The following is a 20107-nucleotide window of genomic DNA, read 5'->3' on the forward strand; positions in this document are numbered from 1 at the left end:
CTAAGCGTTCAAAACTATGCACAGTACCTCACGGAATCGAATGCGTGAAACAGCATAATGTTCAATAGTCGAGCATTATAAAACGCCACGAAGGGATCCTGCCATGCATACAAGAATGTGCAACATTTAACCAACACGGTCTGCTCGTTATTCCGGTACTAAAGCTGCTTGGGATGTACTCATTAATGTTAGCGACTCATCAAACCAGTAAGATATCAAAGGTTTCTTTCTACCGCAAAGTGTCGCAGCTGTTAGCAGGTTAGTAATTGTCTGCATATGCTGAGAATCAGAAATAGGAACAGACAAGCACGTGTAACAAAACTGCCTATATTACTGCTACCATTGATGATACACATTTAGGAGAAGTATGCACTCCACAATATAAAAGTACAAAAAGGAGCAATGTTATTTCTTCTGCGAGTGTGAATACATCACATGCGGCACAGTTATAATTTAGAAAAGCATACTCGATCAACTCTTCAGTCATTTTCCGTCCTCTCTTCTTGTAGTCCATATCCCATGAATAATCAGTTCACATGATGCCGGGCGGAACCCACATTCAAAGACGTGACACCAACGACCAGTCGTCACATCTGCCCCGAATGCATCTTTTGTATTTTGTAATATTTCCATTTGCACACAGGTTGAAAAGCAAACTACGACATATAATGCAGAACTTGAGAAACACACATTCGAAGTTGTTCACATTCGTGCGCAGTTTTTACGTTGAAAACCACGACGGAACGCTACATGAACCACCTTGGCCAGCTCGTTGAGTTCAAAACCACTGATCTCTATTTAGAAGGCCGGATAGCGGATGGGTGAGGGTATCGCGGGAAATGGAACGCTAACCTGCCGCCATATTGCGGTGCTCAAAAGAACGATTACAGCCCATAGGAATGCATGTAAGCTGTGACATGTTTTGCTGTTTGTGAGCGCTGCCCTTGCTGCTTCGCTAAAATTTTGCCAGGGATCGCTGCAGAAATTCCTCGTGATTAGGTTCCTTACTTTTTTGGGTGAAATCCTGTCGGGTACATGTTATTTCCCGTATATTTTGCACTTGTGTGATGGTCGTGTCGTTTCAGTTTTGCTCTTTGAACTTCTATTATGTGATTTGCTGGTTTAGTGTGGTGTTGTATTTGTTGTGTTACGTTTCCTTTGTGGTCTGTCATCGTGTGGGCGTGTTACTTCTCGTGTTTCACCCATTTCCTATCGCTTGAGGGCCTGGAATGCTAGGGCAGTATGCTAATGCCGTATTCTCAGAATTGAGTGGTGGCATTCAGCAATCTTTGGCACGTTTGTTTATAAAACTACCTTAATATGCCTATGAATACTTGACCCTAAACATTATGCTTTGCACAGGAAGTTTAGATATGACTTGGTGTGACAGCAAGGGCCGAAAGGCAGTACAGCACTTCCAAAGGACTAGGATGAGATTAAGCATGTGATATAAAGGCTATATGACTGTAAAAACATATCGACTAGACAAATTTGTACTAGGAAGGTACGTGACGGCAAAGTAAGTAGCAAGGTCTTATGGTGAAAGCTCCAACACCAAAGTTTCACAAGTCCAGTTGCAAAGGCAAGTTTGAAGCAGTCGACCAGGTAAGTGGGCGGAGTGCATTACTGGTTGTTGTATCTGATCAACCTTGACAATCTTTCGCAGATGAGGCCTGGCTGTCACCTTCTCTGTATATTCCTTGGCACGGTGGTACAGGACCGCTGTAGCACTGGGAAACATATGTCGTCGCAAACTTAAGCAGGGAGAATAAAGAGTAGACATTCGAGGTTGAAAAATTATTGTCTCTAAGTAAAGTAAGCATGCTGGAACGCACCAAAGAGACATGTGGCTGGCGTGTTTGTATGTCCCACTAATACGAGTTTGTACGTTGAGCAAAATCTTCATGCAATACTTTTTTTTTCTTTATATGCTTTTGCCCATCTTAGTACTGTCCTATCCAATATAGAGTGGTTTATAACTGCATATGAATGCATAACTCAGGAGTGCTTTCATATATTGGACTAGCTGCAGCTTTAAGGTGCTGTAGCGCCACCGCCATCTAACGCTGGTCACGGTCCTCGCGGACACTGCTGCTTCTCTCTCGAGCTGTCTGTTCTTTTCGGGCAGTGCCGAAGCGGCACCGCGCATTAAAACACAGTTTTCCCCTTCTGTCGGAGTCTAGTGTGGAGTCGTTTACTCAGGCTTCCACATCTCTGGCCTTCATGCAGTACTGATTCCAGTCGCTTGAAACACTTAACTATGGAACATGATTCATAGAGCCTAGATTTTCATGCAAATACACACTTTCAACGAGAGTTCGAGGTAACTCGTTACCGTGACTAAGTTCCTTTTTTTTCTGGTAGCTTAAGTCGCTACTTTTGCGCCGTGGTAACTTTCAGAGGAAATCGTTTCTTTTTCAGGTAATTTTGCCAAAGTAACTTAAGCCAAGTTCCAAGTTACTTTTAATTCGCTTTTCACTCACGTCCACTTATTTTCTTGCTTTCTCTCCGGTTCTTCCATGGTATTTTATGTCATAAAACGTGATGTCCGGTCATGACAGTATTCTGTTCATGGAGTAAGAACTGCTCCTATTGAAATGAAGCTGAACTATTGTCTGTCCACAGGGAATAAGATGCAGAGCTTTCCAATTGTTGGACATAAACGAAAACTCAACGCAGGCAACTCAGGGTCGAACTGAACTGCTCACACACGCTGCACTTGTGTAGTGCTATTTTGTGTCCGAAGTAACTTTGGAGTAACTCGTTCATTTTTTTAAAGTAACTCCGAAACTACGAGCTACGTTTCGGGATGAATAACCTCGTTGTTAACTTAGTTACATTTTTCGCACGGTAACTTCGTAACGAGTTCCTTTTGACGGGTAACTTCTCGATCTATGCTTTCAACTCTGCACGTTTTTTGCACACTGCATAAAGTAAGATACTTTTACCCCAGTGAATTTGTTGCGTGTTTTAAATGCACGCAAGTGAATTTCTAAAGGTGCATATCTGAGAAGATTAATGAATTTTCCATGCATGTGTGTTCAACCAGCTTTTAGTGCACATAAATCCGGCCTCTACATATGACGCATGCATTATTACTTTCTGGAGGTGTTCTGGGAAGTGGAATTTGTTGGGTACAGCGTCAGGCCTCAGTTGAACGGTTTGGCCCGTTCTGTCGAAGCACCTGTTTTTAAAATGTTTGCTGGAGACCAGTGATGTCCTCGACGACGTCCAGTCCTTTCGCCTGACATTCACCACACACTTTTTTAAACGTTCTGGGCGGCTGTGAGGGAATCTGCATTGAACAATTTATGCCATCAATTACGGCAGGGATGACAAGGCTGATCTAAGCAAGCAATCGTCAATACCGTCACCAACAAACTGAACCGTAGATACCACACCTGACAAGCGCACTTCAATGCCTGCTGCGTGCCGTGACCATACCCGTGAACAGCAGGAAGTCTGGATTATCACAATGACACTATCCATATAACGTACTGCTTAATGTTTAACGTCTAGGTCTTGAGATACGAGTCACAAAGTGCAGCGCACATACTTCAACAGCAACGTTTTGTTGCCCCGCTCGTGGGCTAATAAATCACATTTATCGTAAGACTAAGTCACTTACTTGTGAAATGTCGTCTCCGGTGCCTTGCCAGTACGGACAGTACACCCATAACTACAGCAGGCGGGCATGACACCACAAAAATACTACGCAAAGGTGCATGCAGAATATGCAGCTGAATCGCGGACGGCAATGTTTTGAGCTTCGCACGATGGGCGGCCGGTGATCGTACGGTTGCACCCTCAATCCGCTATCCAGCCTATTCAAGCCTGTTACTATAGAGATCAGTGTTCAAAACAGACACTAATGCGATGGCGCTGTCGCTGTCTTATGTGAGAATGAGAGCGTAAAGTCTCGTTTTCAAACTCGAGTGAAAGCCGCAAAGCGTGTCAATTTCGACACTCTGGGGGAATTATTTGCGATGCGAATTAACATTTCTTTGGAAAAGAAGTTGCGCTAAGGAACTCATGATCATTGTAAATAGCGGTTTTCATGGTAACAACGTGTAATGCTCATACTCTGGCGCCTGTAGGTCTGGTGTCTGTGAACCACACCAGACCGCTCTAACGGTCACATTAAAACACTACGTCTGTCTAGTGCGCACACCAAGTATTCTAGAAGGCACCAGAAACATTCTGGTGTCGTAGTAGGCCACTCTGGCGTTGACATCAGGAGAACTCGACAGCACAAGAATCACCCTGGTGTCACGCCAGAAATTTTTGATGTGCGCATTACAAACGTCAAAAGAGTCTAGTCTTAACGCCAGGAACATCAGGAAACACCAGAATAATTCAGGTGATTTTTTTAGTCGGGTTGCTGTGATTTCTCATTACATCTTATTAACACATACTGTGATTTCTGATTACGGCTCATTGAATATTGCACCATTTTCAATGTAATATTTCTCCCCAATCTATTGGGGATGAGAATTTTCGCAGTCACTGAATGAGATTTGTGTACATGATATCCAAGAGGTTCAATGATATTTTCATAGGATTTTGAATGAGACAGTTTCCAGCAGGGGTTGCAATGGAAACGGAAAAGAAATGTAAACGGAGAAGAAAGCCAAAAAGGCGAAACCAGTCACACATCCTGACCTGTCAAGTAATCAAAAAAGTATGCATGAAACGAAGACAAGGTGTCACATGCTATGACCATTGTTGGCAGAGAATTCAAATTACGGATACAAAGAGGAAAAAAAACAGTACTTGAAGCAGTTTGTTCTAAACTGTGCTGTATACTTAGGGTGCTTAAAACGCGCTTTGTGATGATTTGTTTGAGAAAATGTGATGTAATCTTCCCGTCGGATACATGTTTGGTTGTGATGAATAGACCAGACTAACTTTATGCGACAAAGGCTATTGCTGACTGCAAGTGTGGGAAGGCCAGACTCATGCAGAAGCCCCGAGACAGACACTGTTTTTGTGTTACTGTTACCTGCTATATTTTGGGTGTCATACCGTTTCCGTTACCTTTCCCCGAGTACAACACTTCAGGTGTAATTAGTGAATCACCATGCAGCATGTGCTAGCGATTTTGTTCCTTGTGCGTCACTGCTCGCTTATCTTCCCATGTGACCTTGGCAACTAATTCTCGCGATATCCATATTTCTGTGACAAAAGCCATCATATTGGAACTATGTAATTGTATTTATTTTCTGAAAGCAAAGAAAAAGATCTCACTCATTGATCATGGTTATGTACGTGCAGATGTGCCCGTTACACGAAAAAAGTAATTGGTTACAGTTACCTATTACTCGACTCCTGATATATAATTAAGTAAGTAGTAATAGGAGGTGCCGAGGCTACATGGGGTCCACTCAACAACCTGGACCACTGACACCTGCCCCCGATCTCTGCGCGTATTTTTCCCCGCGCAGCGCGTGTGCGGAGGGTTGTCCGCGCGCGTATCGGGAAGGGAGGGCTGCGCGTGCGCTCATCGTAGCGTATTTTTCAGCCTGGGAGACTTCTTAGGCCATACGTGGGCCGACTTCACAATTTTTTCAGCTACAACAGGTGTGCAGTAGCCTGTTTACATGCAAAGGATAGCCATACACAAAAGTACAAGTGAAAATATACTTATTAAAATCAATAGTGCAAAGAATTATGCTGTGACTCTGTGTTGTGGAGAGAAACCCAGCCAAAAAACCTGAAGCAGAAGAAACACAATACACGTAACAAAGAATATACTTGCTACATGCATGATGCGATAGCACTGAATAGGTATCACAGATCAAACACAATATTTTTTATTAACTGTAATCATACAAGTTTTCAATGAATCAGAAGTGATAACACGTTTAATCAAAGATGATATTCTTAATCAATATGATTACAAACAAAATTACAAGTTGTATTATAAAAAGTCTGAGATGTGAGAACCTGATAGATGAAAGTAATTTCCAGCACAATATGGAAGCTAAGTTTAATATTCCAATATGACACAAATTTAATTAGTCGATTTCGTATGAAGTGAATAGCGCAGACATAAGGAAATAATTCGAATCAACACATAGCATTAATATAGAACCAATCATCCAACATGTAGGGAAATAATAGCTACACCATATCAAAACGAGAAACGGACACCGCATTTAATCAAAGAAAATATTCTTAATCAATATGATTACAAACAAAATTACACGTTGTATTATAAAAAGTATTCCTATACGTGAGAACCATCAGTGCAATAGCGAGAAGTTCTGATAGTTGTATGTAATTAAATGTGAACAGCACACACCCTGGAAGACCATGGGACACGAACACAAGAGGAAATAAAAGCTATACAACTACAAAAAAGATATTGTTAATCAAAACAACATAGTAATCTATCATTCAGAAAATCAGAAGAAAAAATCAAGCTCATCGGAAAATAGATATGTTAAAAATGAACTTCACCACATAGCACGCTCCTAGCTAACAAACAGATCTGATGTTACATGCCCTGATTTGTTGAAGACGGCTGCCAATAGATGTATGGAAGACCACGGAACACGAACGACACGAACACAAGAGGAAATAAAATCTATACCACTACAAAGAAATATTCCTAATCAAAACAACAGAGTAATCTATCATTCAGAAAATCAGAAGAAGAGAACAAACTCATCAGAAAATAAATATGTTAAAAATGAACTTCACCACATAGCACGCTCCTAGCCAACAACCAGATCTGATGTTATCTGCCCTGATTTTTTGAAGACGGCTGCCAATAGATGTATGGAAGGCCACGGAACACGAACAACAAGAAAGACACGAACATAAGAGGAAATAAAATCTATACCACTACAAAGAAGATATTCCTAATCAACATGATGACAATCAAATTACAAGTTGTATTATAAAAAGTCTAATATTCCTATACGTGAGAACCATCATTGCAATAGCGTGAATATCTGTCATAACATTTCGAGCGCAATAGGGATGAATCTCAATTTCATATTCCAACATTACACAACTTTTAATTTCTTATTAAGTGAACAGCATAGACGTAAGGAAATAACGAGAAACAACACAATCAACAGCTACAGTTAATAGAGAGCCAAACCTGCGCACCATCCAACACATAGAGGAATAATAGCTAATCAATCTATTAAAAGGCGAAATATAACAATATAGCACAGACATAACGCTGAAGAGCACAGCAACACACGGCGACACGTAAACAACAACAGAGGAAAATAATCTATCATTGAACCATCATAAAATCGATCAATACACAATTTTCATTCTAACAAACACTACGAACCTTGATGGAGGTATCCAAGACGTAGAAAATATGCACTCTTTTCACTCTTTTCCTCAAAGCCGGGAGTCTTTATGTATCTATCTATGTGACCATAGCACCGCGCATGCTTTATCACTCAAAGGGTTTGGGGCTATATTATTTCTTCCAGCAAACGGGGCGCTCTAGAGGTCAGATAAGGGAATTGAAAGGGGATATATTTTATTGTGCAGCGCAAATAGATGTCGATATCACTCGCGGGGATCACTATCTTTGCGCATCCTTTCCTTGAAACGGAAATCTTTCGTCAAAGTGGTTGTCAAGTCGACTAAGTTTGTAGAGATGCGATATTGTTATTGAACATGTAGAGAAAGTCCAAATTGTTAATTGGTAGCAATGATACTCAATCAAAAAACGAGAAACAAATTTAATTACATCAATTTTTGTAATATCTTGCAACTGAAATTTCTAATGAACAACACAGAAATATCAAATGTGAAATGCAACTCATGGAAATGGAGTTATGAGGCATTCCCAACTCAGAAGTTATTTTTACTTATGTCAATCGAGTGAACAATTGAAACACATACAAGACAATAATTATTTCAGGCAGAAAGTTCACAACTTATAGAATATCAGTCGAGTGAATACTTGAAACAAAATCAAAACAATAATTCCCACGACAGGTGGACATTCTAAACCAGATAATAAAATTTTAATCAATAAAATAAACATAGGTATGCTTTTAATTAAGTGTAGATGTGCACTTGAAAACAGAACAGACAATTGCTCTACATTGAAAAGATGGACAGATTTTGTACTCAATACCATAAGTCATGGGAAGATGTTATAAAAAACTGTTTCAAAAAGGATGAGCCGCGAAGCGATTTCATTATCGCTGCATTTCAATACGCCCTAGACGTGGTCGTATTAGGAGGTACTGCGCAAACAACAGAACTGAAGGTGCAAGAATTTATATGCCGAATCTACGATACTTATAAAAACATCTGCACATCAGCGTCGGAAGGGCCACTGGGATTGATGGCGGAGTTTTTGAGGTTTGCTACCGAAGAATTGACAAACACTAGACCAGATGTAATTGTAAGCATTGCAATGGGCATTGCATTCATCAAGAAAGCATTCGGATCAAATTATCATATACAAGAGGTCCATATCGCACGATTCATTACGGATTTGTTGAAATTACACATATCTGAGATGGGAATTACATAAAATCTTATCACATGATATGTTCCACTACCATGGCATCGCAGTTATTTTATTCTACCAGTCAGTGATGTCGAATGAGCAGAAATTCAATATTGTTGTGCAAGGTCTGATATATTATCACTTCTTGAAAGTCAACAAACATATCAATTGTGGTGGACCACCGGACGATTTTCATCTAATACTCTCTTGTACATCATTCAAGAGTCTTCATACAAAGAAAGGAAACATCAATAAGAGACTGTGCAAGTTCATCGCGACAAAGTGCAAGTTGTTGAAGCAATACAAACACGGCGACAACATAGCGCCTGCGTTATACAACGCTGGATTCAAACGCCCAATAATCAGAATAAACTATTTAATGTCTTCGGAATTCATCAATGAAGACAACAAACGAAAACTTCCGTGTTTGAAATAGAACTGTAACTTATCGAAATAAAAAAGTGTGTGACTGAAACAATAAATGTAACCTTTGTCATCATTATAATGAATTCCACGCATCACAATGAAAAACACCTTGCATTTAGCATGGCTAGACATGTCTTCGGAATTCATAAATGAAGACAACAAACGACAACTTCAGAGTTTGAAATAGAACTGTAATTTATCGAAATAAACAAGTCTATAACTGAAACAATAAATGTAATCTTTGTCATCATTATAATGAATTCTACGCATCACAATGAAAAACACCCTGGATGTAGCATGGCTAGACTGAGAACAGTGATCGCTAAGGAAATGAATATTCCACAATTTGTGTAAGAATTCCCATATGGAATGAGACCTGACCACCAAATAGGTTTTACTCGACTACACTCTGTAACAACTGTCAACACCCGAAGGATAGAATTGCCGGAGAAGGATCGGTCATTGAAATTTAGAGACATGATACATCAGTCTAGGATTACAAAAAAAAGATCTAATCTAATCTAATGCCTAATCACTAATAATTCAGTGCCTGAGAGATAATACGAAGCCTTCGCGAAAAGCGAATCTATTATCAGATGCCACAATGCAAACGAAAGATTTTACGAGCATGACGTGCAGGCCTGGTCTACATTTCTAATCACGTAGTTTTCGTAACACACGGCACACAAATGTTTATGAAATAATTTCCAAGTGGCAATCAGATTTTGGGAGAAGCGGATCACACAACCGCCATCAGAACTTCAGAAGTGCTTAACCAATACACAATGAAGATGAGCGTTATGCATAAACACAATGGATGATATGTAGCACAGGTCACACATAAACGTAGATCTAATTCACAAAATATACTCGAGATCTCTCGTAGCCATACAGAAAAACTATCACATTATTTTAGTGTCATAGCATCCGGGCACTACAAATGGAAAGGCCATACTTTAATTTTATAAGTATTTAGCTCATAACGTTGTAAAACGCAAATTCCACACTAAAGCTAATTTTCAAAGTCAAGACTGCACGCGATTTCTTGAATTTTTCTAAAGATATAGATTAAAAAGTTGTGCATATACTCACACGTACTATACAAGAGATTTGATTGTGAATTAAATGCTAAATTTTATCGTTTCACATTCAGGAGAAGTGGTGACTACCACACATCAGTAAGAGTTTAATTAAAATTTGAACAGGTGTTGCGATTTATGATCAGTGTTGTAGAATGTGTAACTTCACAATAGGCAAGCTTTAGGTCGCTCACTTTGACGAGCACTCTTTCACGATGTCACGATTTTCCGAACGAAATTTCCTTAAAAGTCGAAGAAAGGGTCACCCGCGTCGACGAACCCGTTTCCGGAAAAAGCAACACGCTCGCGTGCGGTACCGCGTTAACGCGTCGGGCGCAGGATCGCGTTCGCTTTCGGGTACGGCATTGGGGAAACGCGGCCCGGTGTGACGCCGAAACGTCTTCGAGGACGCGGGTGACCCTTTCTTCGAGTTTTAAGTAAATTTTGTTCGGAAAACATTCGTAACTTTTAATATCCACGACATAAAGAATTCGCATTATGTTATAGTGTATACAGAAAATATCAATCCATTCGATTAACTTCTCTGACATCGTGAAAGAGTGCTCGTCAAAGTAAGCGACCTAAAGCTTGCGTATTGTGAAATTACACATTCTACAACACTGATCATAAATCGCAACACCTGTTCAAATTTTAATTAAACTCTTACTGATGTGTGGTAGTCACCACTTCTTCTGAATGTGAAACGATAAAATTTAGCATTTAATTCACAATCAAATATCTTGTATAGTGTGTGTGAGTATATGCACAACTTTTTAATCCATATCTTTCGAAAAATGCAAGAAATAGCGTGCAGTTTTGACTTTGAAAATTTCAAGAAGAAAATGATCTTTAGTGTGGAATTTGCGTTTTACAATGTTATGAGCTAAAGACTTATAAGATTAAAGTATGGCCTTTCCATTTGTAGTGCCCGGATGCTGTGACACTAAAATAATGTGATAAATTTTCTGTATGTCTACGGGAAATCTAGAGTATATTTTGTGAATTAGATCTACGTTTTTTTGTGTGACCTGCGCTGATCTGGTTATTATAATTAATATAACATATATTCCATTGTGTTTATGCATAACGCTCATCTTCATTGTGTATTGGTTAAGCACTTCTGATGGCGGTTGCGTGATCCGCTTCTCCCAAAATCTGATTGCCACTTGGAAATTATTTCATAAACATTTCTGTGCCGTGTGTTACGAAGACTACGTGATTAGAAATGTAGACCTGGCCTGCACGTCATGCTCGTAAAATCTTTCGTTTGCATTGTGGCATCTGATAATAGATTCGCTTTTCGCGAAGGCTTCGTATCATCTCTCAGGCACTGAACCCGAATGCGATTGTAAAAGTCGATGACACTGTGTCGCGAACGCTTTGAGTTATCCCGCCGCAGTCAGTTATCTTGCCTTATTTTCCGTTTTGTCATATCTTGGACGGCTCATTTTTCCTATCCAGTCATACAAACGGACGACTGTGTTGACCAAAATATTTAATGATTTGTTCCGCACTCCAATCGGGTTGCTTGTCAAAGACGCCTTTTCTTACTACGTCTGGGCTAGTGCAACTGATTGAGAAATATACATGCACTGTGGAATTTAATTCATAAAATATGATAAGTTTTCACATTTGATTAGTGATCTTTTTTTTTGTAATCCTAGACTGATGTATCATGTCTCTAAATTTCAATGACCGATCGTTCTCCGGCAATTCTATCCTTCGGGTGTTGAACTTGTACAGAGTGTAGTCGAGTAAAACCTATTTGGTGGTCAGGTCTCATTCCATATGGAGATTCTTACACAAGTTGTGGAATATTCATTTCCTTAGCGATCACTGTTTTCAGTCTAGCCATGATAAATGCAAGGCGTTTTTCATTGTGATGCGTAGAATTCATTATAATGATGACAAAGACTACATTTATTGTTTCAGTTATAGACTTGTTTATTTCGGTAAATTAAGTTCTATTTCACACTCTGAAGTTGTCGTTTGTTGTCTTCATTGATGAATTCCGAAGACATTAAATAGTTTATTCTGATTATTGGGCGCTTGAATCCAGCGTTGATTAACGCAGGCGCTATGTTGTCGCCGTGTTTGTATTGCTTCAACAACTTGCACTTTGTCGCGAAGAACTTGCACAGTCTCTTATTGATGTTTCCTTTCTTTGTATGAAGACTCTTGAATGGTGTACAAGAGAGTATTAGATGAAAATCGTCCGATGGTCCACCACAATTGATATGTTCGTTGAGTTTCAACAGGTGATAATACATCAGACCTTGCACGACAATATTGAACTTCTGCTCATTCGACATCACTGACTGGTAGAATAAAATAATTGCGATGACATGGTAGTGGAACATATCATGTGATAAGATTTTATGTACTTCCCATCTCAGATATGTGTAATTTCAACAAATCCGTAATGAATCGTGCGATATAGACCGCTTGTATATGATAATTTCATCCGAGTGCTTTCTTGATGAACGCAATGCCCATTGCAATGATTACAATTACATCGGGTCTAGTGTATTTCAATTCTTCGTTAGCAAACCTCAAAAACTCCGCCATCAATCCCAGTGGCCCTTCCGAAGTTGATGTGCAGATATTTTTATAAGTATTGTATACTCGGCATATAAATTCTTGCACCTTCAGTTCTGTAGTTTGCACCATATCTCCGAATACGACCACGTCTAGGGCGTATTGAAATGCAGCGATAATGAAATCGTTTCGCGGCTCCTCTTTTTCGAAACAGTGTTTTATCACATCTTCCCATGACTTATGGTATCGAGTACAAAATCTGTCCATCTTTTCAATGTAGAGCAATTGTCTCCTCTGTTTTCAAGTGCACATCTACACTTAATTAAAAGCATACCTATGTTTATTTTGTTGATTAAAATTTTATTATCTGGTTTAGAATGCTATAATCTCCACCTGTCGTGAGAATTATTGTTTTGATTTTGTTTCAAGTATTCACGCGACTGATATTGTATGAGTTGTGAACTTACTGCCTGAAATAATTATTGTATTGTATTTGTTTCAATTGTTCACTCGATTGACATAAGTAAAAATAATCTCTGAGTTGGGAATACCTCATAACTCCATTTCCATGAGTTGCATTTCACATTTGATATTTCTGTTGCAAGATATTATAAAAATTGATGGAATTAAATTTGTTTCTCGTTTTTTGATTGAGTATCGTTGCTACCAATTAACAATTTGGACTTTCTCTACATGTTCAATAACAATATCGCATCTCTACAAACTTAGTCGACTTGACAACCACTTTGACGAAACATTTCCGTTTCAAGGAAAGGATGCGAAAAGATAGTGATCCCCGCGAGTGATATCGACATCTATTTGCGCTGCACAATAAAATATATCGCCTTTGAATTCTCTTATCTGACCTCTAGAGCGCCCCGTTTGCTGGAAGAAGTAATATAGCCCCTAACCCTTGGACTGATAAAGCATGCGCGGTGCTATGGTCACATAGATAGAGACATAAAGTCTCCCGGCTTTGAGGAAAAGAGTGAAAACAGTGCATATTTTCTACGCCTTGAATACCTCCATCAAGGTTCGTAGTGTTTAATAGAATGAAAATTGTATATTGATCGATTTTATGGTGGTTCAATGGTAGATTATATTCCTCTGTTGTTGTTTACGTGTCGCCGCGTGTTCCTCTGTTCTTCAGCGTTATGTCTGTGCTATATTGTTATATTTCGCCTTTTAATAGATTGATTAGCTATTATTTCTCTATGTGTTGGATGGTGCCCAGGTTTGGCTCTCTATTAATTGTAGCTGTTGATTGTGTTGTTTCTCCTTATTTCCTTACGTCTATACTGTTCACTTAATAAGAAATTAAAAGTTGAGTAATGTTGGAATATGAAATTGAGATTCCCTATTGCGCTCGAAATGTTATGACAGATATTCACGCTATTGCAATGATGGTTCTCACGTATAGGAATATTACACTTTTTATAATACAACTTGTAATTTGATTGTCATCATATTGATTAGGAATATCTTCTTTGTAGTGGTATAGATTTTATTTCCTCTTGTGTTCGTGTCGTTCGTGTTCCGTGGTCTTCCATGCATCTATCGGCACCCGTCTTCAACAACTCAAGGTAGATATCATTAGTTCTGTTTGTTGGCTAGGATCGTGTTGCTCGGCGAAGTTCATTTTTAACATATCTGTTTTCTGATGAGTTTGATTTTTTCTTCTGATTTTCTGAATGATAGATTACTCTGTTGTTTTGATTAGGAATATCTTCTTTGTAGTGGTATAGATTTTATTTCCTCTTGTGTTCGTGTCGTTCTTGTCGTTCGTGTTCCGTGGTCTTCCACACATCTATTGGCAGCCGTCTTCAAAAACTCAGGGCAGATAACACCACATCTGGTTGTTGGCTAGGAGCGTGCTATGTGGTGAAGTTCATTTTTAACATATCTATTTTCTGATGAGTTTCATTTTTTCTTCTGATTTTCTGAATGATAGATTACTGTGTTGTTTTGATTAGGAATATCTTCTTTGTAGTGGTATAGATTTTATTTCCTCTTGTGTTCGTGTCCTATGATCTTCCAGGTTGTGTGCTGTTCACATTTAATTACATACAACTAGCAGAACTTCCCGCTATTGCACTGATGGTTCTCACGTATAGGAATATTAGACTTTTTATAATACAACTTGTAATTTTGTTTGTAATCATATTGATTAAGAATATCTTCTTTGATTAAATGTGGTGTCCGTTTCTCGTTTTGATATGGTGTAGCTATTATTTGGATATAGCTACATGTTGGATGATTGGTTCTATATTAATGCTATGTGTTGATTCGAATTATTTCCTTATGTCTGCGCTATTCACTTCATAAGAAATTGAGTAATTAAATTTGTGTCATATTGGAATATTAAACTTAGCTTCCATATTGTGCTCGAAATTACTTACATCTATCAGGCTCTCACATCTCAGACTTTTTATAATACAACTTGTAATTTTGTTTGTAATCATATTGATTAAGAATATCTTCTTTGATTAAATGTGTTATCACTTCTGATTCATTGAAAACTTGTATGATTATAGTTAATAAAAAAATATTGTGTTTGATCTGTGATACCTATTCAATGCTATTGCATCATGCCTGTAACAAGTATATTCTTTGTTACGTGTATTGTGTTTCTTCTGCTTCTGGTTTTTTGGCTGGGTTTCTCTCCGCCACACAGAGTCACAGCATAATTCCTTGCACTATAGATTTTAATAAATATATTTTCACTTGTACTTTTGCGTATGGCTATCCTTTGCATGTAAACAGGCTACTGCACACCTGTTGTAGCTGAAAAAATATGTGAAGTCGGCCCATGTATGGCAAAAGAAGTCTCCCCAGGCTGAAAAATACGCTACGATGAGCGCACGCGCAGCCCTCCCCCGCCGATAAGTGCGCGGACAACCCTCCGCACACGCGCCGCGCGGGGAAGCATACGCGCAGGGCTCAGGGGCGGGGGGCAGGGGTCCAGGTTGCTGAGTGGACCCCATGTAGCCTGGGCACCCCCTATTACTACTTAAGTAACAAGCAGAAAAGTGACGCTTTACTCTGGTCATTACTCTGCACTTGCGCATTCTGTACCCGTCTTTGTGTGTTCAGAAAAAAAGAGGACCACTACTCTGCACGTATGCATTGTGTACCCGTCTTAGCGTGTTCAGGATAAAAGGGGACCATTACTCTGCACTTACGCATTGTGTACCCGTCTTCGTGTGTTCAGAAAAAAAGTGGACCATTACTCTGCACGTACGAATTGTGTACCCGTCTTAGTGTGTTCAGGATAAAAGGGCAACCATTACTCTGCACGTATGCATTGTGTACCCGTCTTAGCGTGTTCAGGATAAAAGGGGACCATTACTCTGCACTTGCGCACTTTCTACCCGTCTTTGTCTGTTCAGAAAAAAAGGGGGTCCTTACTCTGCACCTACACATCATGTACCCGTCTTAGTGTGTCCAGGGAAAAAAAAGAGGGGGTCCAACAGCGGAACAGCTGAAAGAACACCAAAGACAAAAACGCGTAGGACAGGTAGATCTGTACCCTGCTGTGTTTATCGCCGGGGAAGATGTTAACCCTATTGTAGAAGAACAATGCGTGTAACTACCCCCTGACTCACTAACCCTCAAAGCCTCAGGTACCATCACCGTGGTGTAGGAACAGATTAGGAAGAAAGCCCCTGAATTTCCATAACTTTATTACAGTTACCTCGACCTGCTATAGGAGAAGGAGCTAGTAAAGGCTGACGGCACGGGGGCTTGACTCTGTGCAGCACATCTGAAAGATAGGTTAACCTCTGCCGGAAATTCAGCAATCGATTACTGCTAAAAGTAATTGATTACTCGAAAAATTACTTTGACAGTAAAGTAACGGATTAATTGCTCGAAAAAATACTCAAAAAGTAATTGATTACAAGTAACGCCTTTACAGCAACGAGTTCCGCACATGTTTTGTGTGTCTGCAACGGTTAACCCCAAAAAGTAATGATGCTTCCGAAAGGTTTGCAGCTTCCTTTAGCACATCGCTGTGTAGTGTCTTTTACAGCGGCAGCCCAACTGAAGCATATCTCCTGTTACCAGAAAATGAATCAATACAGGAGTAAGCAGCTATCTCCTTGGATAGTTCTTGAGGTAGCGCTAGTAACACGGTACCTGCAGAACAGTATTTCGTTGGTCTCTTCTTCTGTGGCATGCTGAAGTCACTAAAACATACATTTTCGTGTCTTCTATACTTGCGTGCGACTCCACGGGAAATTGAAGCCTCGTTCGCATTTCTTCCGGTATGTTCAAGATCTGGGAACGTATCATGTTGCTCTGCTGAAATGTCTTGTTCAGTGTTAGTGCAAGAACATGCAACATCCCCATGAATCTATAGTATCCACAAGACAGGCAGGAGATGCTAATGCACTCCATGATCAGTCCTGTTGCGACTGTTGAAAGTATCTGGAAATTAGACACGTTGCGAAGGGATCATTCCAGGAAAAGATACTGTGACGGTGGATGCATTGCCATTGCTGATAACGCCCCCACATTTTTTCACTGGGGCTCGTAACGACCATCTAAAATTTTGTACTCCCACTGTACAATGACGTGGGCGCTTACAGTGTGTACTACAGGAGATTACATACATCAGCCCCTCCGTCGTTGCGCCATCTTTTTGGAAGTGCACATAGATGTTCGGCCATCCGCACCAGCTCTCTAGGTCCCTTGGACTTGTATATGAATTTTATCCAGTGGCACATGTCGGTGTTACTCCCTTTGATCATACTTTGACGGTGATGACGGAGCATGCACGACGTTTGCGACCAGTTTATTGAGTTCAAATAACTGAACTCGAACTTATGTGAGTGATCCACATTCAAAAGCTGCTGAAATGATCCAGCCCTCTTTTGCTTTTGGTGTACTCCGTGTATCCTTATTCACCCCATTGGTTACTTTTAGCCTTGCGGTGTGTAGGACTAGACGTACCTGCGGGAAGAGTTCTCTCTTTTCTTGCGGATAAAAGAAACACGTGAACTTTTCGGCCCGTGTCAGAGATGCCCGGACGCGTCGATCTGGCAGGATAGGACGCTAGGAAGCTCATTCAGTAAGAAGGTAATCATGCACGCAGCGCGGTTGTTGTTTTTGGCTGGAGGACGACGAAGTGCAGCTGGACGGGATCGTGTGACGTCAAGTCACGGGGGAGGGAAGCAAGGAGAGGTTTATCGCATTGGAGTGTTGCACGAGCACAGTGTGCTTGTCAGGTAGAGATGAAGACGGCATACCCGAGCGCCTCTCCCACTTATATCTCCCACTACATTTTAAAAAAAAAAGGTGTACTTTAACTCCTTTCCTTGCCACATATATAACACCCTTTCGGAGAGTACAATTACGCTCAAAAGGGTGTCTCCTCACTCCCTCAAGGGAGTAGCACAACACCTTCTCCCTGCCGGGGAGTAATATTACTCTCCAGTAGGAAGAAAGGTGTTATGCTACTCCCTTGAGGGAGTGAGAAGACACCCTTTAGAGCGTAATTGTACTCTCCGAAAGGGTGTTATATATGTGGCAAAAAAAAAATGAGTTAAAGTACACCCCCTTTTTAAGAGTGTACGATCCTTATGGTTATGGTAACCCGTAAAGCTGTTCTCCATATCCTGAACGGTTGCAATGGCAGCATAAGAGCATGGACGAAGGGCAGTCTCCTCGTGAAAGCATCTGTGGCGCGCTACACGGAAGAACGTGCCATACTTGTCGAAATTCATGTTCATCAGGATGCTCACCTATGCACAATGTGATCAACGAGCTGAACATAACTGGGGAGCTGAAAGGGAGAGCTGAGCGGAAGATGACTGAGTAGACTCGGTGAAACTCCGGTCAACCTTAATAATAACACTGAAAAAAAAAAGGTGGTCTAGTTCCGGAGCGTTATTAGCAACCCTTTGAGTCATGAATAAATCTTAACTGAACAAAATAATTGTGTTAGTTCAACGCAATGATTTCGTTCACTTGGCATTCCTCCAGTGTCCCAAGCGTGGCTGCTATCGCGCTGGGAAATGGAACAAAATTTTGTCCAGTGTTACTGTTAAGGATGACAAGAACTGTACCTGAGGTTTTTGTTGTGATTTAGCCTTATAGCAGTTATTTTCTTTGTGGAGGAATTCAAGCCGTCTAATATACGAGCGAGGCATTAGGCTCGCATTAATTTCGTTCGTTGTGTCACCTGATGTTACGTGGTTTGTGTTACGCATTGTAAATAAAATACTCATTTATTTGAATTGCGGATGGAACCCATTTTTATTGACTGGTGTAGCGTAAGAATTATGCCTTTCTGGGCGTCTTCTTCGAGCCCTTCCTCTTGAGAAATTTGCGTGGTACACACTTGTCCATGAAGCACATCTGAAACAATCAGGAAAAAAGGCCTCAGCCAATTCCAGCAAAGTGAGCAGCATCAATAATATATCTTGGAAATAGCGAGGTAGAAAGGACAGCACTAATTGAAGCCATTTTTTTTGGCACAGGTAATGCAGTTTCATAAAAATCAGCGGCCGACTAGAGCAACTTCGGCACGTATGTGTGCAGCCGCTTCTTCTGTTGCACTACATCAACAATCGCGACTTCGAAGCGGAGGAAAACGTGTAATCTACGTGCGAGTTGTCACTTAGTCGTCGCGTATTGAGCACGGTGTCCGTTACAGATTACCATTTAGCAATGCCTCACCGAATCGCTTCAGTCAAACTCTGAAACGAAACGCTCACATGGAATGCTGCGCTGTGTTCTTTCTTCTTTCCTTCTTTTTCGTTTTTTTTTTCTTTTGTGCAAGCGTTCGTTCCAAATTTGTGGGAACGGATTCACTCAGACATCCGCAGATCGTAGCCTTCGTCGGACACAGTTACACAGAGCAAGTGGTCACATTGCCTACGAAAAGGAAACGAAGCGCAGCCGCAGAGTCGTTTTCCCGTTGTTCGTCACCAACACGGGTGCCCACTATCTTTCCCTGCCATTAAAAGTCCGGCCACGAGTACACTTTGACAGAAAAATTCGGCGGCGATGTAGTGGTATATGCGAGAGAAACGCGTAAGCGTTAAGCGCTTTTCAGTTCATACTTGGCTTCCAATTCCGGCCTAAACCCAACATCCAGTTGAGCACCTTCCTTGTTTGTGTTAATCCTCCTTTCTGGCTATGCGCACATGACTGATATTTGATTCTGTTGTGCAAAGTGATGTGCACTGAAAAAAAAAAATATATATATATATATATATATATATAACTTAGAAAAGATATAATTGAAACGAAACAGCGAAACAGAAATAAAAATTGATTCGAATTCCTGCAGTGAAAATTCGGTCGGCCCTCGCTTAATTACCCAACTGAATATGATTTCGATACGCGTGTCGTTCGGCATCACTCCTGGAACGGTTCTGTATGGTAGGCACCCAGAGCACACACGTGTGCATAGTGGTACAGGTCCCGACAACAGTTTAGGAAACGCGCAGTGACGTCTTTCTTTTCTTCAGACCACGTGACATCGCGCTGTCGTTGCCCGGAGCCTACCTATCCGGAAATCGTGTTGTGACGATGCAATGCATTACGCTTTAACGCAATG

The 20107-nt window shown here is 40.5% G+C and overlaps 1 protein-coding gene across 2 annotated transcripts in view; it reads right to left on the bottom strand.

Annotated features, from left to right (window-relative positions):
• Nucleotides 1–18779: 18779 nt before the first annotated feature.
• LOC135370679 (uncharacterized) overlaps nt 18780–20107 on the bottom strand; it is a 46071-nt gene continuing 44743 nt past the window's right edge. For both annotated transcript variants that reach the window (XM_064604470.1, XM_064604469.1), the window contains one exon: nt 18780–18900. In XM_064604470.1, coding sequence (XP_064460540.1) covers nt 18823–18900 — 78 coding nt within the window. In that variant the 3' untranslated portion in view covers nt 18780–18822. The remainder of the gene's footprint in view (nt 18901–20107) is intronic.

Source organism: Ornithodoros turicata, chromosome 10 (genome assembly GCF_037126465.1).
Source record: "Ornithodoros turicata isolate Travis chromosome 10, ASM3712646v1, whole genome shotgun sequence".
NCBI classification, from domain to species: Eukaryota; Metazoa; Arthropoda; class Arachnida; order Ixodida; family Argasidae; genus Ornithodoros; species Ornithodoros turicata.